This window comes from Pteronotus mesoamericanus, unplaced genomic scaffold (assembly GCF_021234165.1).
Source record: "Pteronotus mesoamericanus isolate MK-2021 breed Mesoamerican mustached bat unplaced genomic scaffold, CSHL_Meso_final contig_182, whole genome shotgun sequence".
NCBI classification, from domain to species: Eukaryota; Metazoa; Chordata; class Mammalia; order Chiroptera; family Mormoopidae; genus Pteronotus; species Pteronotus mesoamericanus.
In genome coordinates this window covers 28,679,745-28,696,118 of record NW_026555078.1, presented here as the reverse complement: position 1 = coordinate 28,696,118, position 16,374 = coordinate 28,679,745, and the positions used below count along the sequence as shown (strand labels likewise).

At 42.6% G+C, this 16,374-nt stretch overlaps 1 protein-coding gene across 2 annotated transcripts in view; it reads right to left on the bottom strand.

The window, feature by feature from the left end:
• Nucleotides 1-16,374, bottom strand: part of RTN1 (reticulon 1) — a 170,286-nt gene that overhangs the window by 80,619 nt on the left and 73,293 nt on the right. For both annotated transcript variants that reach the window (XM_054567483.1, XM_054567482.1), the window contains exon 2: nucleotides 3,482-4,255. In XM_054567483.1, the coding sequence (XP_054423458.1) occupies nucleotides 3,482-4,232 (751 nt within the window). In that variant the 5' untranslated portion in view covers nucleotides 4,233-4,255. The remainder of the gene's footprint in view (nucleotides 1-3,481; nucleotides 4,256-16,374) is intronic.

Here is a 16,374-nt window from a genome sequence, read left to right as displayed (position 1 = left end):
TTCAGCCTTCAGGCCTGCGCATTTGCTGTCCTCCATACCTGGGCCTCTCTCTTTGAATCGTGGGGTCCTTCTCCTGATTAAGATCTCAGATCACATGCCACATCCTCAGAGATGCCGTCCCTGATCTCCTCACACCCAACACTCTGTCACTCTTCATAGCACTCACACTTTATGAAATGACACTACTTATTTATGTGTTTCTTTTTATTGTCTCCTCTTACTAGCAGGTCAACTCCATGACGGTAAGGACTTTATAAATATTGTACTACAATGTCTCTGGTGCCCCACACATGTTTGACATAGAGAAGTCACTCAATAAGTATTTTTTAATAAAAGAATGAATTTTGAAAATGAGTAGGAGAATCACAGACCTCACCAATGCAAGGAAATAGCAACAGTAGTTTTCAAAGAGTTCAAAGTAAAATTGATTTACTTTTTATTGCTCTTTTCTTTTTAAGGGAAGCTGGGTGGTTTAATTATGGCCTCTCAATCCCTGGCCCTTCTGAGGCTAATACCTGCAAGAACATCCACGGCCACCATAACACGCTCTCTGGTGCCCATGTCAGGAACCACATGGTGCCGATGGGTCAATGGTCGGGTCCTCAGGACAATTCTCATTTATCTAAAATGCTTCACCTGTTCTCTTGACTGATCTTTTCTTTGAGAAGATAATTTCAATATTTGAGATGTAAGAATTTTTACCTCTGTATTTCAGGGTATATTATTTAACAAGATAAAAATAGTTAAGTACGTTGGAGGAAATTATGAAATTAGACAATCTATTGGAATTAAAGAAAATATATTAGACTCCTTGCTTAAGCTTTAGGGTCTGTGGCTAAAACTGTTCTAAACTAGAATTTCTCCTGAGTCATAATTCACATAATTAGAAGTATTCCCCAGAACTGATGATTTCCTTGTTTATTAAACAATGATAAACAGAAATTGTTTTGTTGAGAGTGTTTTCCTTTCCCTCGGTTTGTATGTAGGATTTTATGTAATTCTTGGTGTTAGTCTTATCTGTTGGCACTGGAAATGGCAGAGTGACCCAAGACCCAGGGGATGTAATAAAGCCCAAATCTTCCAGTGTCTATGGGCAGAGTGTCATACGAGGCCAGGGACACACGAGTTGGGAAGCGGGTTAGGTTAAACTTTTGAAATAAAAAGAGTGAGGAGAAAGGCCTCAGTGACTAGCTGTTTCCTTCTGTCTCTTCTGTTAATTTTATTCTCACTCTTGTTTTATGACTCAGGTATTATGAAGTAGACAATGGGTGAAGAGAGGAGCTGAACATCGGGGAGAGCTGTGTAATGGGACAAAGGACTTACTCTTTCTTGAATAAACCCTGCTCAGAATGTTTACTTGGAGCAATGACAGAGAAATCCATTGCCTTAACCCCATGCTGTCAAGTGCGCAACCCAAGATCATAAAACTCCAAAGTTATATGAACCAGATTTTGTCTCTGTTTTCTTTTAAAGTTGCTCCAGAACCCCAATGGGTCATGGCTATTTAAAAAATGGTAATGCCCTAATAATAATTAATGAACCCTATATCAAGTCTTTCTCATCAACTTTGTAAACTGTAATTTTTACATTAGGCTTGTGCCACTGTAAGTAGACTTACATCTGCTGATGTATTTCACTCTTCCTAAAGACTGGCTTAAGTTCTGTTGGACTGGCCACCAGGCAATCCTGGAGCTCTGTAAAAAACAGCTGATAATTGTGGCTTACATCTCAGTGTCATGGAATAATAGAAAGGTTGTCGACGCATTGCCAGAAAGAGTACAGGAGGCTTTCAGACTCAGCTATGTCCCCATCTCACGCTGTAGACTGGGACAAGTCATATCTAATTCACTTGAGGCCTCAGCTTCCTTATTTGTCTTCACAACCAAATCTCGATTCACATTTTATGGTAAGCTCACTGTACCCTCACTCCTTCTGTCCTTGTACCTACTCAGATTGGAAGGCCGCCCCTCTTCTTCGCCTGTGTTATTTCCTCCTGCTCCTTGAAGAGTCACTTCAGGTCTCAGTTCACCTGGGGAGCTACTGGACTTTGATGCTCCTCAGCACTCTACGCTTCCCTCTCTCAGAATACAAATCATACCAGAGTTTGGCTGTTTTCCTGGTCAATTGCCCTCTACAGGGCAGAGACTGATTCGTACTTGTTTTGCAAAACTCTGTCATCACCATTACGCAGTAGAGTGACTGACCTAAAGAACATGTGTAGAAAGTGTTGGTTGAGTAAGTGCATACATTTGAAAATCAGGGATGTGGTGCGATGGATCTTTGAGACCGTTGGAGCTTTATAGTTGAATGAGTCTGAGGTAAGAGGAGGAACTGATGCTAAATCTTTAGGGAAATAGGACAAGAGGTACTTCCATTAAATCCACTCCGTTTTAACACTTGGACTTAGCGCAGCATCACAATTTAGAGCATCTTTCCTAATTCTGCAGTTTTCAGAATTAAGTGAAAGATCATTCACCTGAGGTGCTGAAAATCACTTTCTATGAATCCAAAAGTTTTGTAAATCACTTTTTACAAAAGGGTAGGGTCAGAATGTCAGCCACTAGAGGCAGGGGAAGATCCGAGGCCCTCCAACTGTCCTCTTCATCCTGTTGCCTCATGGGCATTTGTACACAGCATGGAGATGCACACAGGGTGGGAGATGAACATGGGATGGAGATGCACACACGGTGGGGGACACAACAAAATGGGAGATGCACACAGGACAAAGGTGGGGTGGGGGAGCTCCTGCTACACTCTGGCCTTTGACCAGGTAGAGCAGTCCGCTTTTCTATTGAGAGGATGCACTGATGGTGGTTTAACACCCTGCCTTGAGTCAGACTAGTAGAACATTCAAGTTGAATAAAATTACAACCTAGTGAATTTTAGACTTTAAAAAATTCTATCCAAATAAATCATTGTTTAAAAAATAAAATTTTATGCAGATCTTCAATACACTAAAAGATAAAAATAGGAGTGCTGAGACTAAAGCGTGGGAGGGGAGAAGTACTCTTTGCTAGGTTACCTCTCACTGCCCCTGACCCTCCAAAAGTCCCTGAGGCCCACCCCCGCTACATTGTACAGACTTGGAGCTGAGACCAGGAAGGGAAATGCCTGGACCAAGGCGACTCAGCTCGTTTCAGCAGAGCAGTCGAGGTGCTTACAGGCGGTCAGGGAGGAAAATTACCCTAGAAGCAGGTGGTACCTCCCTCTGCTCTGAACAGTAGGCCCACGTGAGGATTTGGATGTTTCCAGTGTGTCATTCCTTCCCCTCAATAGAAGAGAAAAAACTTTATACAAAGCAAATCTGACAGGGCCTTAAGGAATATCCCAAATCTCAACCTTTGTACAATGGGCACAAGACTGGAAAAGCTGTATGTTAATTAAATTAGTTGAGATGGGACTGGAAAGCAAATCCTGATTCCTTAATATTCAGATTTCCATGTGCCAGCTTTTCCCAGGCAGAGAATACCAGTTTCCTTACCTGTTCCAGAAGATGGAGGAGTGGTGGATCCCGGGCTGTCATCCTCAGGCTCTGAGACAGTGACAGTGGGGACTGTGTCAGGGCTCGGTTTCAGACAGACATCTTGCTTCTCAGGGCTCTTCTCTTGGGTAGCAGTTTCAACAGGCGGTTCAATCTCAGTCAGTGTGATTTTGACGGGGGCAGTGACCAGAGAGGCCCTGTGGTGCTCTTCGGAGAGATCATCGATGTAAGGAGCAAATGTTGATTCTTCAAATAAATGGTCCTTGATGACTTTTCCTTCCACAGGAGCTGGTTTCTCTGGTTCATGGACTTTTTCAGATTTCGATGAGATTTCAGTGTCCTTATTCTTCAAATCCAAGCCCTTCTCTTCCAACTCGGGGTGACGTTGCTCCTGAGAGTTCACCTCCCCTGGCCCGGTTATGTCAATGTATTTGTAAGCTTCTGCTTTCATTTGGTCCAGGGGGTCGGCTAAGATCTTGTTCACGTCAGTGGACTCTGCAGGAGTCATCTCTATTCCAGAATCAGAACTAAATAACCCATGAGGCTCCATCCCAGGCACATCTGGTAAGGAGGGCCCAGGGGTACTCAGCTCCTCGGGGCTCTCTGATGTGGTGACGTGGCCATTTTCCTTCTGAAGAATTCCAGTGAAATATGTAGAATCCTCCTGAGGTGGGTAACAGACGTCGGAAATCAGAGACGTGTAACATGCTCCTTCTCCATCTTTTGATGCTGTTGAAAACGGGTGATCCATGGCACGGGAGACATCTGCCACCCCTAGGAACCAACACAGGGGCGGACAGTGAGTGGGTGCTGGGCTTCAGTCCTCCCTCCTGCCCAGCCCACCACCCACCCCTGCCCTGTGAAGTCACAGCACCCTTCCTCCCCCAGACCGCAGAGTCCCCCTCAGCACTGGTGCGCTCATTCCCCCTGCCTCCCTGATAGCCCGTAGCCCTGGTGCGTCCCCGGCAGCCCACTCCAGAGTCTCACACAGCTGCCATGGCCAGAGAAGGGAGGGGCAGATCCCAGAGGACTAGGAAGTTGATTTTCAAAATCTACTACCTCAATACAGTGACTTGGTCTTACTTAGTATTATTCAACAGAAGCCCTCTATTTATTTACTTACGTATTTATTGATTTATTTATTGAGAGAGGGGAAGGGAGGGAGAAAGAGAGGGAGAGAAACATCAATGTGCAAGAGATACATAGATCAGTTATCTCTCGCACACTCCCAATTGGAGACCTGGCCCACAACCCAGGCATGTGCCCTGACCGGGAATTGAACTGGCAATCTTTCAGTTTGCAGGCCAGAGCTCAATCCACTGAGCCACACCAGCCAGGGCTCAACAGAAGCCCTCTTTATATGTCAAAATATTCATGACTCTTTAAGCAGAGGTGGAAACGTAGGCTAATTCAGGCCTGTAAGAGCAGTAATAGGATAGTGGACTGGGGAGAGGGGCTGCTGTTAGAGCTGGAAGAGACCTCAGGAGACCCTTTAGTCCAGCACTTTCCTCCAGGGACTCCTGCTCCACTTGGATGGACGCCATCCCTTCTTTTTTAAAAGGTCCACAGAGAAAGGGACTCCGAGTTTTCCAGTGGACTCATCCCAAAGTGGTATCACTTCAACGGTGCTCTTCCCTATTTCTTCAGTTTCCTCCTCATTTTGTTTCACTCTCATTCATTCGCCTACTGCCCATTCTTTGCCTTCCAGTGATACTCACAGCAACCCACTGGGAATTTCTGAGTTCTATGGGTGGTGCCAAGGACAAAACAAGTTTCCAAGTTTCAGTCCATAGAATGCTTTCACCTGGCCGTCATTCTACTCATAAGCCAGCCAAACGTTCATTAAGAGGCAGAAGAGGAAAACCCTCTATTATTTTTCTTGGCTGTAAAATGTCATCAGAAAGGAAGAAAACTAATGTTTATTGAGGCATTACTATATGCTAAACAGTTGAATTTTACCTAATTCTTACAACTAGTTTATAAATTAAGCCCCACACTCTGAACATACCAATTCATCTCACGCATCCACCTACACACAATCACACACACAGCCTTTAAGACACACCCAAAGAACATTACAGATTAGGGCACCAACTCATAAAAATAATAAAAATAGTAGCAGTAATACAATAGTAATAGCTAATATTTGAGTGCTTGCTGTGTGTCATACATAGTTCCAAGCTTTTTAGTAATATTGATCCATTTAATCACCAAAGCAATCTTAGGGAATCGCTACTATTGTTAGCTTGATTTTTCAGATGAGGAAGCTGAGGAACAGAGAGGCTAAATAACTCATCTACGATCTCACAGGCAGGAAACAGCAGAGCCAAGATTCAAACCCCAGCAATCTAGGTGTCAGGAAACCTTTCATGCTCTTTGCACCTTATTAAAATCAGTTTATGAGGTCCTGTTTTTCTTTTTAAGTAATGCTGAATGTACATCATCACAAATAAACTTTTGTATTTTCCTAGCTTTTCTCTTGGTTGCACAGCCATTGTTTGTCTAAGGGGAAGAAAAAAAGCACAAAGCCTCTTCCCTGCTCTGGCACTTGCCCGCCTAAGCACCTTTTCCCTGGCTGTTTTCTTTCCTTGGACTTCTCCCCCCCCCAGATTCCTGCACGCCTAACCCCCTCATGGCCAGGTCTTTCCTCAAAGGCTGCCTTTGGAAGGAAGACAACAACGACTGCTCTATCTAAAACTGCAACCTGCCCTGCCTTCCCCACTTCCTGGCAACCCTGTTCCCCCCTACCCTTCTTTACTTTTTCTTTTTTTCAGTATCACTTGTCTCCTCCTAATATACCATACAATTAACTTATTTACTTATTTCCTATTTATGTGTTGATTGTCCTCCACTGCTAGGCATGCTGCATGAAGGTGGGGATCTTTAATTATTCTGTTCATTAATGTAGCTCAACACCTATAACAGGGCCTGGCACATAGTAGGCACTCAATAAATATTTCTGAGATTAAAAAGTGTAAATTTTATAATTAAGCCCATGTAACAGGATTGTGTGAGAAGATTGGCAGATTCCTCTAACTTGCTAATGATACTCACTTCACTCAGCAAGTGGCCTAAATTTGTAACCGGTTCAAACTTGTACATTTCAACAAAGCTTCTAATTGTACTTCCTTTGCACGTGGCTGCCACTCCTTTCAATTTAGACCCCCCAAAAAAGCTTCATAGGAAAAGGAATAATACTAATGATGAGCCTTATTGCCAACCATATATAGACCACTAAAGAAAAAGGTAATGAACTTAAATTCATGTGTGCACACACACCTTTATCCTAAAGAATTTTAAAAGGTTCTTTCATTGTATGGGCTCAGTCTCCTTGTAGACCTCACTGGAGACAGGGAAATCAGTCCTGAGTTATTTCATTGCAGACACTTGGATCCTGGGATTCTCTACGATTACCTGGAAGCACTACCACAGGTTGCTGAGTAACTGTTCACCAGAAAGCAAGGAGGGGCTTGTCCACAGATCCAGACAGTCCGGAGATGCAGGGGAGGGGACAGGGCGCTCTCCTGAGACGTGCACAATAGGCTGTGTCAGGGCTGTGTCACAGTAATTATCATTCGCCTCTCACTCGATGCTGCTTCTGCTGCAGAGGCCCCCACAGGGCTGCTGCCCCTTACCGCCTACATCGGGCAGGCCGCACAGCCCTCCAGCCCACAGCCTCCTGGGACCAGTTATCACATTAAACGCAACTCAGCAACTGGCCCCCGGGTTCCGCCCTGCTTCCCCGGGTAACCCTCAAACTCGCAGCCTGGCATTTGAGACAATGTGAATGCCATCTGACCATAGAACTTTGTCTCTACTGCTCTTCACTCTCTATCCCTATAGACACTTTATTCTTCCAATTTCCATACCTATAGCTCTGATTTTTAACCACAAGTCATTAAAGTTGGGCAGCTTTGAATGCCCATCTTCCATGATGAATCTGTCGACTACACCTGTCAGGACTTGATCCCTTCCTATCGTTCCCCCTCATCTTTCCTACAGCACATATATTGCTCATGTGGCATGTATGACATACAACTTCTCTATGTCCTAGTCATCTCCTAGTCACCTGTCAGCTCCTGGAGTTTGATGCTCATGGCCTTGCCCACTTTATCGTACTGTAGGCACCCAACACGAAATGAACGAAGGAATGAACCAATGAATCAATCAATGCACTTAGTCTATGCAGCTACTGAGAACAACCTGTGATTAATTGATAAAAGTTAAAAAGAGAATGTGTTCAATCTATCAAGTGAAGACCAGTCTAGAATATGAGTTATCCAACAATGGGATAGAGCTGCATCTCAGAAACAAGAGTGCTCTGATCCCAGTCGGCAATCAGGGGCAGACGTGCCCAGCGTCTGTCTAGGCAGAAACAGCATTTGGTGAGCAGTCCCTCCCAACTTTCTACGATTTTTGTACTGATTGGCTGCCACTGTAGTCAGACACAACCTCCTATACTCCTCCATTTGTAAAATTGATTCAATATAATTTTCCCGAAGGTAGTCCCACAGCATACAGGAGCTTCCCAGATGTACAATAATTGTTAAGGGAATAGAATCTAGAGTACATCTACATTAAAAGAGACTATAAACCAGGGGTGTCCAACCTGTGGCCTGTGGGCTGCATGCAGCCCAGGATGGCTGTGAATGCAGCCCAACACAAAATTATAAATTTATTTAAAACATTATGAGATTATTTTGTGATTACATGTATTGCAATGTATTTAATGTGTGGTCCAAGACAACTCTTCCTCTTCCAGTGTAGCCCAGAGACACCAAAAGGTTGGACACTTCTGCATAAAAAGAATCAACAACTGGGAGGAATTTCCACCTCTGAAATTCTTATCCAACTACCTGTGTCTTGTTCAGAAAGCCCAGCCTGAAACTGAAAGGAAAAGAAACAAAGTCACTTGTGTAAATCACACATTTAAGTGGGGCCATGTCAGAACACTCATAAAAGCAACAAATAATCCACATCCTTTGAATGTGGCCATGCCCCATTTTCTTAAAATAAGCTAAGTACCCTGAACAATTCTCAAGGTTCTAACTTAAGTGAATTTGAAAATGCACATACATTACAGGGTGCTATCAGTTAGAACTCCTGAAAACAGAAAGTCCTTTGAGACAGTCAATTATCCGAGAGCAGGTTCCTGTGGGATCCTTGGAACTGGGAAGCGAACGGAGCCTCAGGCGCAGGAAAGCCAATTAATTCTTGTCAGCTCTTCCTGCAGAGCTGGCAGATGTGGGACCTGAGAAGGGCAGCAGGAGCCCTTTCCCCCAGCTAGGAACCAATATTGTTACATTGTTAAATGCAAATCCACTAAATAAAAGCACTTTCCTTCTGGAGACCAGAAATTATTGCTTTCTTTATATGACCAAGGGTTCCTTGGCACATCTGCCTTGTTCCTCCCGGGCTGCTCCCTCGGCCGTCTAGAAGTCTGACTCCTGTGGAAGGAGATACACGATACAACGGGTGGACACAGGAGGAGGCCGGGCAGGAGGGCACCGCGAATTCAGGCACATGGATGCATTTAAAATCGGACTGATTTTTCAAATTTTCATTTTACCAGTAACTTTTCAGGAAAGTTCTTAAAATAAAAACTGAAGAACCCATTGGTCACAATTTCTAGTCAAAAGCTAAGTGGAAGAAAGATGAAAATAAGCTCAAACTATTGCCATTAAATCACATGTGCTGATACAAATCAGCCTTTTGTAGCCCCCAATGCCCGAGATCAGAAATGCTAATCATGAGCTAGACAAATTCAGTAACCTCATAAAGGGTGGGTGTTTTTATTTTGTTTAAATTCCCTGGCAATATTAAGGAATGAGATGACAAAGATGATTTGCTGAAGGTGGTTTTACTTTCCCCAAGGAAAGTCTCAATCCCAAAATTCTAGTTCTTGATTCTGACACCCTCAGAATCAAGTTCGTTCAGTGGTGGCCGACCGCTTAGGTTTGTATTCAGGCTCTACTACCGTCAGTTGTGAGACTCTGGGCAACTGAGCCTCTCGGAGTCTCAGTTTATTGATTTTTAAAATGAGGGTAATAATAGTTCTCATATTCACTGGGCTGTTCGAAAGATTAAATGAAATGCACTTAGCCTTGTGATCGGTGTGTAGTACACACTCAGTTAATGAGAGCTGTGGATTTTATTTTTACCTCTGTTTTTAAAGGAGGACACTCACCATTTGCAACACATTCGCTCCTGTTCATTGGTTTGGTACTTTATCTCTAATGACATGCAGTCAGGCTAGTTTGGGCTGGAAGGAATTAAATACAGCCACTCTGCACTCATGTTGCCCTTTGGGGTCTGCCTTAGATGCTGCAGTCCCAGCGTGCAAGGCCGGTGCTGCCTGCAGAGCTCTATGAGCGGGTAGTTGTTTGTTAAGTACTTTCTAGTGATGCTGCTGACATAGGTCCTGTCACAATCATGGCAATGATGGACTCAGGTGTGAAAAGCTGAATGTACCAAGACAATAGACAAGAAACGAGTGTTCAGCACCCACGGGTGAGCTTTCTCCCTTGTGGGTGGTGCTCATTCTGACCCTCAGAGGACAGATAAGGGCCTGTGACACCCCTATACCTCCACAAAGCCCCTCATACTGCTCTGAAATGGAAACAGAGAGAAAGCCAGAAAGGAAACGGATCATACCAAAAGGTTTTCTGAGCTCAGAGGTAGAGATGCTCCATTAGAGAGGCATCTGGATTAAAAACAAAAACAAAACACAGCAAAGACACCAATTATTGTCTGAATAGAGCCAACACTAACAGGCACAGGGAACATTGGTCTCATTAAATTAAAAATATTTTTAAAAGGAGAGGCATAATTTAAAAAAAAAAACAAACCCAAACACTGGAAAGATGGTGGGAATGGAGAGATTCACATTCAAAATCAAGAATTAAAGACCAGAAACTGTGACCTGAAGTGAATCTGCATTCACTTTTCCCAGAATCTGCCCTCAGGCTGCCGTGTGAGGGATGGCAGTAGCCTGCCTGGAGGTTAGGCTGTGCGGCTCTTTCCCCAAAACTCCCACTCGTCTTTCTGAGTGCGAGGAAATCAGCAGCCCCACAGTGTGGAGGCAGTGACACATTTGACAACAGGGCCATCTAGGATGTATGGGTGTGCCAGGGAGGCCCCAGGAACCTATTTCACCTAGAAAACATTCTCCTTCTTAAATTAAGTGGCCTGTGAATTAACATGACAAATGGGCACTGAGAAACCCAGGTACACTCATTCTTTAAAATTGTATCTATGTAATTAGTTAATAGGGTAAAAAAGAAAAAAAAATGAGCCTACATTCTCTAGCCAAAGACTCTAAGCCGAAGCTGATGGCATGCTTGGGGGGTTTAAGAACACGAGTGACCACTCTTTCTTTTTCCAACTTGCTGCCTTATTTAAAGCTTGCCTGCCAGAATGATAGATTTAGCTGTTGGGATTGCAAAACTAATGTTTAATAAAAAGTGATTCAGCAAGTCTTGGGGTTTTCTTTCCCCTCTGAAGGGCCCAAGCTTGCAATTCGGAATTTTCACTTTAACAGAAGATTCTGTTCGAGGAAAAACCTGGCCTGGCAGACAAAGCACTGTCTCCGTTTGTCTGATAGTCCTCAGTAGCGCCTTGGGAAGAATGAAGCTGCAGAGCGTTGAGATGCCACGGGAGCAGAAGTTCTGACAAGCCTGGATGTGTGAGGTATTTTTTGCCTGCTGTCCAAGGGTGGAAATGTGATTCTGCGGCCTTCTTTAGGGGACAATCCTTTGGTTAAGGAGTGTGTAGGCGAATACTTATTTAAAATTTACTTATCTTAAGAGACTTAAAACCCGACAGAGTCTCACTGCTTTTTTAAAACAACACTTTTATTGATTTATAACTCACAAACCATAAAATTCACTTGAAGTATGCAATTTAGCAGTTTTTGTACATTCACAGAGTTATGCAACCCTCTGCACTCTCTAAGCCACCCACCTAATTTAGATGCGTTCTACTCTCAGTGTTTTCCATACAAAGCTCGAAGTTACCTCTGCCACACAAAGAATTACTTTAGTAATAAAAGAGCAAGCCAGTCCAATCTATTTACATTTGTTGATAGGATTTTGTTCTCTGATTTCTAAAGGAAAAAATAATTTGTTCTTGGTCACACTTCCTCAGTGCTAGGTATGTGAATTGTAGCAAAAATGTGTACTATAAATTTGTTAGTACTTTAATGGTTCTTTTGCTCCCTCCTCCTACATAGAATCATCTAGCTAATCCCCACAGTTCCTTTTGTATGAACATTTCCCCCTTTCTTCCCAGTTAGACGCTTATCATCTTCTACCTAAGTAACTGTGATAACTTCCAGCCTCGCCTCTCCTGTGCACCACCCGGCACATGACTGGCATCGTCATTTCCCTAAAACACCACCTTCACAATGTCACTTCTCTATTCCAGAGCCTTTAGTGGACACCTTTGTCCATCCATGGGCTTGGAATTCAGGATCCTCATCAATGAGGTCGCCATCTACCTTTAAAGTCTTATTTCTGAGCCTGCTCAAGAAACACACCATTCAAGTCCACAAGCACGATATTTTCAACTTCTATGCTTTTACTCCAGCCCTTCCCCTCAACTAAAAGTTTCTTTCTCTTCTCCAAAATCCACATCAAGTTCTGGTGACGTCTCTCCCAACAGCCCACTCCTCAATGCTGTCTCCCTCATCTCCACTCCAAGGGCTGTGACCATTCGTTTGGGGCTCGTGGGGTTTACTGCCTTTGTCAGCAGTTATGTTTTCTGCACACTGGTTGACAGCCATGTCTTTGCTTCTTCATTTCCCCAAGTGTCTGGCACTGCGCTTTGCACAGACTATGTGCTGAGTAACTGCTGACTGGATGATTACCTCCATGTTCCACCTGAGTGAGTCATACTTAAGAGCTCATAGAATAAGTACCTCACCATCAATCCTGTGTTAATCCAATCAAAAAGGTTTACTGAACATTTATCATGTGCAAAGCACCAAAATAAAGGACATTTCCATACAAATGTCGGCTTAGTAACCAAGCGTGTCGTGAACATTCACTGTGAAACCAGTTTGTAACTGGGAGTTCAGGTTCCCCCGGCTGCTGTGGCAGGGCTGCTGGTGGGTGGCAGGGTCTCTTTGAGGGTCATAACTGGAGCAAGGAGGTCTCATACGGAGCCCTCGCCTGTCATAGCTCCTGATTCATCTTTCTCGTCAGGCACAGCATTTTGAGAAGAAAATAAAAAAGGATTGGAAGGGTTATTTGAAGTTGTCTAATCCAATCCCCTTTCTATCCTAGGATCTCATTCACAAGACTCAGGATTGACCATCTCCCAACCTTAGTTTGAATATTTCCATTGGTGGAAATATTGCTCATTACTGGTAAGTGTTGTAGTTAGAAGCCTAAACTGTGGAGTCAAATACATGACTTTGAATCCTGATTCCACCATTTACTAGCTGTGTGACCCTGGGAAGATTTCCTAATACCTTTGTGCTTCAGTTTCATCTCCTAATAATAATCATCACCTCATAGGATGACTGTGAAGGCTAAATGAGATGGTAAAATCAAAGCACTAAGAATCACATATTAAGGGCTCATTATTTTTAAAACTGAACTTAAACATACCTCACCGTTGTTTCCAGCCTCTATTCCCATGTTTGTCTTCAAAGTCTATTACTGGAAACAGACACCTCAAATAATTTTAAAAAACAGTACCACACAGAAGGGGCTCATCTCCCTAATATATAATGAGTTCCTAGAAATCAAGAAGAAAAAGACCCTTAATTCATTTTTTTAGAAAATGAATATTTTGCATAGGAAAAGCAATATAAATGACCCCAGAATATAAAAATTCATACTAAAATGAGCTTAAAATGACATTTCTCCCTTATCAGATTGTGAAAAATTCAAAGAAGTTTGGCAATACACTCTTTGATGAGGCTCGGGAGAAAAAGGCACTTGCGTACTAAGAGTGGTCCGGCAGCAGTGCGATATGATATAATCCCTGAGGTGAGCCATTTGTCAGTGCCTATCCAAAGTGCAAATGCATTTACTCTTTGAAACAGCAATTTTACGTAGAGAAAGTATTCTATAGATGTACCTGCACATTTACAAAATGAATGTGAACAAAGTTACTCATTCGTCATATAGTCAACCAGTATAGTTTGAAATAACAAAGATTAAAATCAACTCAAACATCCATTACCAGGGTCAGAAGCACAAACTATATACTTCTACCACAGAACATTGCATAGTTTTACAACAGATTGAAAACCGTCTCCATGGAGCACTTATAAGGAAAGACTTATAGATAAATATTGCTTCGTGGAAAAATAAGATGCAGAACATGTGTTACAGATTTAGATGCAGGTATACAGAAGCAGGTAACATAGAGTGCTAGCTCTCATGTAAGAAAAGGAAGGAAAGAAGAGCATTTGTTTGCATGTGAATAAAGAAACATTGGTAGAATACCCAACAAATTATTAACTATGAGGGTGGGGTAGGATAAAGAGTAAAAAAATTAGAAAAGAGACTTTTCATAGTATACTTACTTTTAAAAATAATTCCTTTTCAACCAAATGCATGTATTACTATTTAAAAATAGAGAAAAAGAAAACAAAGTGGGATGATAGTAATAGTGTTGCACAAACTATGATGGAAACCCCAATGCAGTGTCCCTCTTCCACATGACAGGTGTTCTAAGAATGAAGACACACATGTCCCCTCTGTGTCCCATGGCTCAGGCTAGAACTTTCCTCGTTCTCGCTTTCACATGTTTGTGTTTTTTTTTCCTTTCATACTTTGAGCTCTTAAGAGACATGGCCTGCACCTTGTATCTCACTAGTTCCCTCAGCTAAGCAAACCTGCTGGTACACAGGTTTAGTCAGGTAAATACTCATGAAAAGAATCAGTGAATATGTTTCCACACTCATCTTACTGGTTAGTTTGTCATTGTTCAAAATTTGACCTGGACCTGATTTCTAGCTGATAAGAAAAATGAGGGACAGTGAGACTCTTTCCCCTTCAAATTTTTATTTGTTTGACTTAAACTTTCTGTTTTATTCAAAATTTTATACTTGCTGCCACATATTATTATCTCATGTAGCATTTGTGGCCAAGTAAACAGCTGAGAACCTAAGTTGCTTTTTTCCCTAAGTAATTGCTTAATTCTAAATGCATTTTTTAGCCACAGCACTGGGTATATATTTTATAAATTTGAAAGACATTACAGCCAAATGCAAAGAATTCTCATGGTAATTGCCTAAGACCTGCATTTATCAGAACAGATTGAAGAAGACCCTAGAAAGGTGATTTACCTCATTCTGGAATAATCCACAAGATGAAGTTGAAGCTAGAGTCAGGATTTCTTATTAGAATGTGTCTTGTAAGGAAAAAAAAATCTGTGGCCACAAAGCATAGGACTACCCCTGTGGAGTTGCCACCAGCCCAAACTATGTCTCAACAACAACAACAACAACAACAACAACAAAAAAGGGAAGAAGAAGGAAGGAGGGAGGAGGGGGGAGGAGGAGGAGAAGGAGGAGGAAGAGGAGAAGGAGAAGAAGAAGGAGAAGAAAGATGTCCGTCCTCTGGTGGACAACCCTGGGCCAGAGGTGAGCATCCTCTGCTGAAAAGACCTGGGTTTTGCGCCAGTGCTGAGACTTGATCATTGGTCACAGGGATCTAAGATGATGCCATGTAAAGTGATGGGCTTTGGGAGGTACATAAGGAAGGACACATGAGGATGACAGAGGGATAATTCTGTCAAAAACGTAACACGGCATGTCATGTGGCATGATGTGGTATGAAGTATGCTATGGCATGCTGTGGTGTGGTGTGGTGTCGTGTACTATGCTGTGGTGAGCTGCGGAGAGCTGAGGCACAACATGACAGGGCAAGCAGTGCAGTGCAGAGCACATGGCGTGGCGTGTTGCATGGGGTGCTTTGTGGTGCAGCATTCTGCGATAGGAAACCAGAGGCATCAGCGAACTTGGAGTTCCATCCCCACCAAGTCACTGAACTTTCGGTCATTAAACGCTCAGAAAGCCCCAGTATCCTCACTTACAAAAGGAAGATAACACAACAACTAACAGTTAAGTTATGTGCTTACCATGTGCTAAACAAGACAGTTCAATGGATTATTCCATTTCAAACTTAAAATAGTCTTAAAATAGGCACTTTTTAACCACACCCATGTTATTGATAAAGGAACTGAGAGGTTAAGGAACTTGGTCTGAGAAAAACAACCATAAACAACAGAACCAAAATTTGTGTTAAGGGCATTCTTACTCCAAAGTGGATGCTATTAGCAATACTCTCAGAATTTCTGTGAGGATTACAGGAGGCTGGCTGGTTTGTGGCTGTCCTCTCAAGCTAAGCTAGCCGGATCTGAATTTGGAATCACCGCATAGCAAATGGTGCAGTAAAGGAGAAAGAAACCATCTCTGCACCCAGTAGATTCAATGGTTAATCAAGTTCATTTCTTATATAAATTAACTGGTTGCGGCAAGAAAGTGTGTGTTCTAGGACTTAAGTTTTACTAAGGTTACATCAAAGTGGATTTTGAAAACTCACAGGCTGGACACCTTTTAGAAGTACATGGGCAAAGAGAATCCTTTTATTTTGAAATGCAATTGTCATTGGCTTCCATTTGTCTTCATACAGTATGCCTTTTCCCTCAAGTTTTCAAAATCTAATTCCTGTATTCTGCTAGTCATAGGGTATTTGAAATTTATTTTTGGGTTTTGAGCATTCCTAATTTCAAGCACAATCTCATGTTGGAACACAGGTTGTAAGAATAGAAACAAATGAATGACATTTTGGAACAAATTAGCAAAAAACTGGAATTCAGGACACATTACTTGGTACATTCACAGGCAAACCCTTTGACTTGAACACACACACACA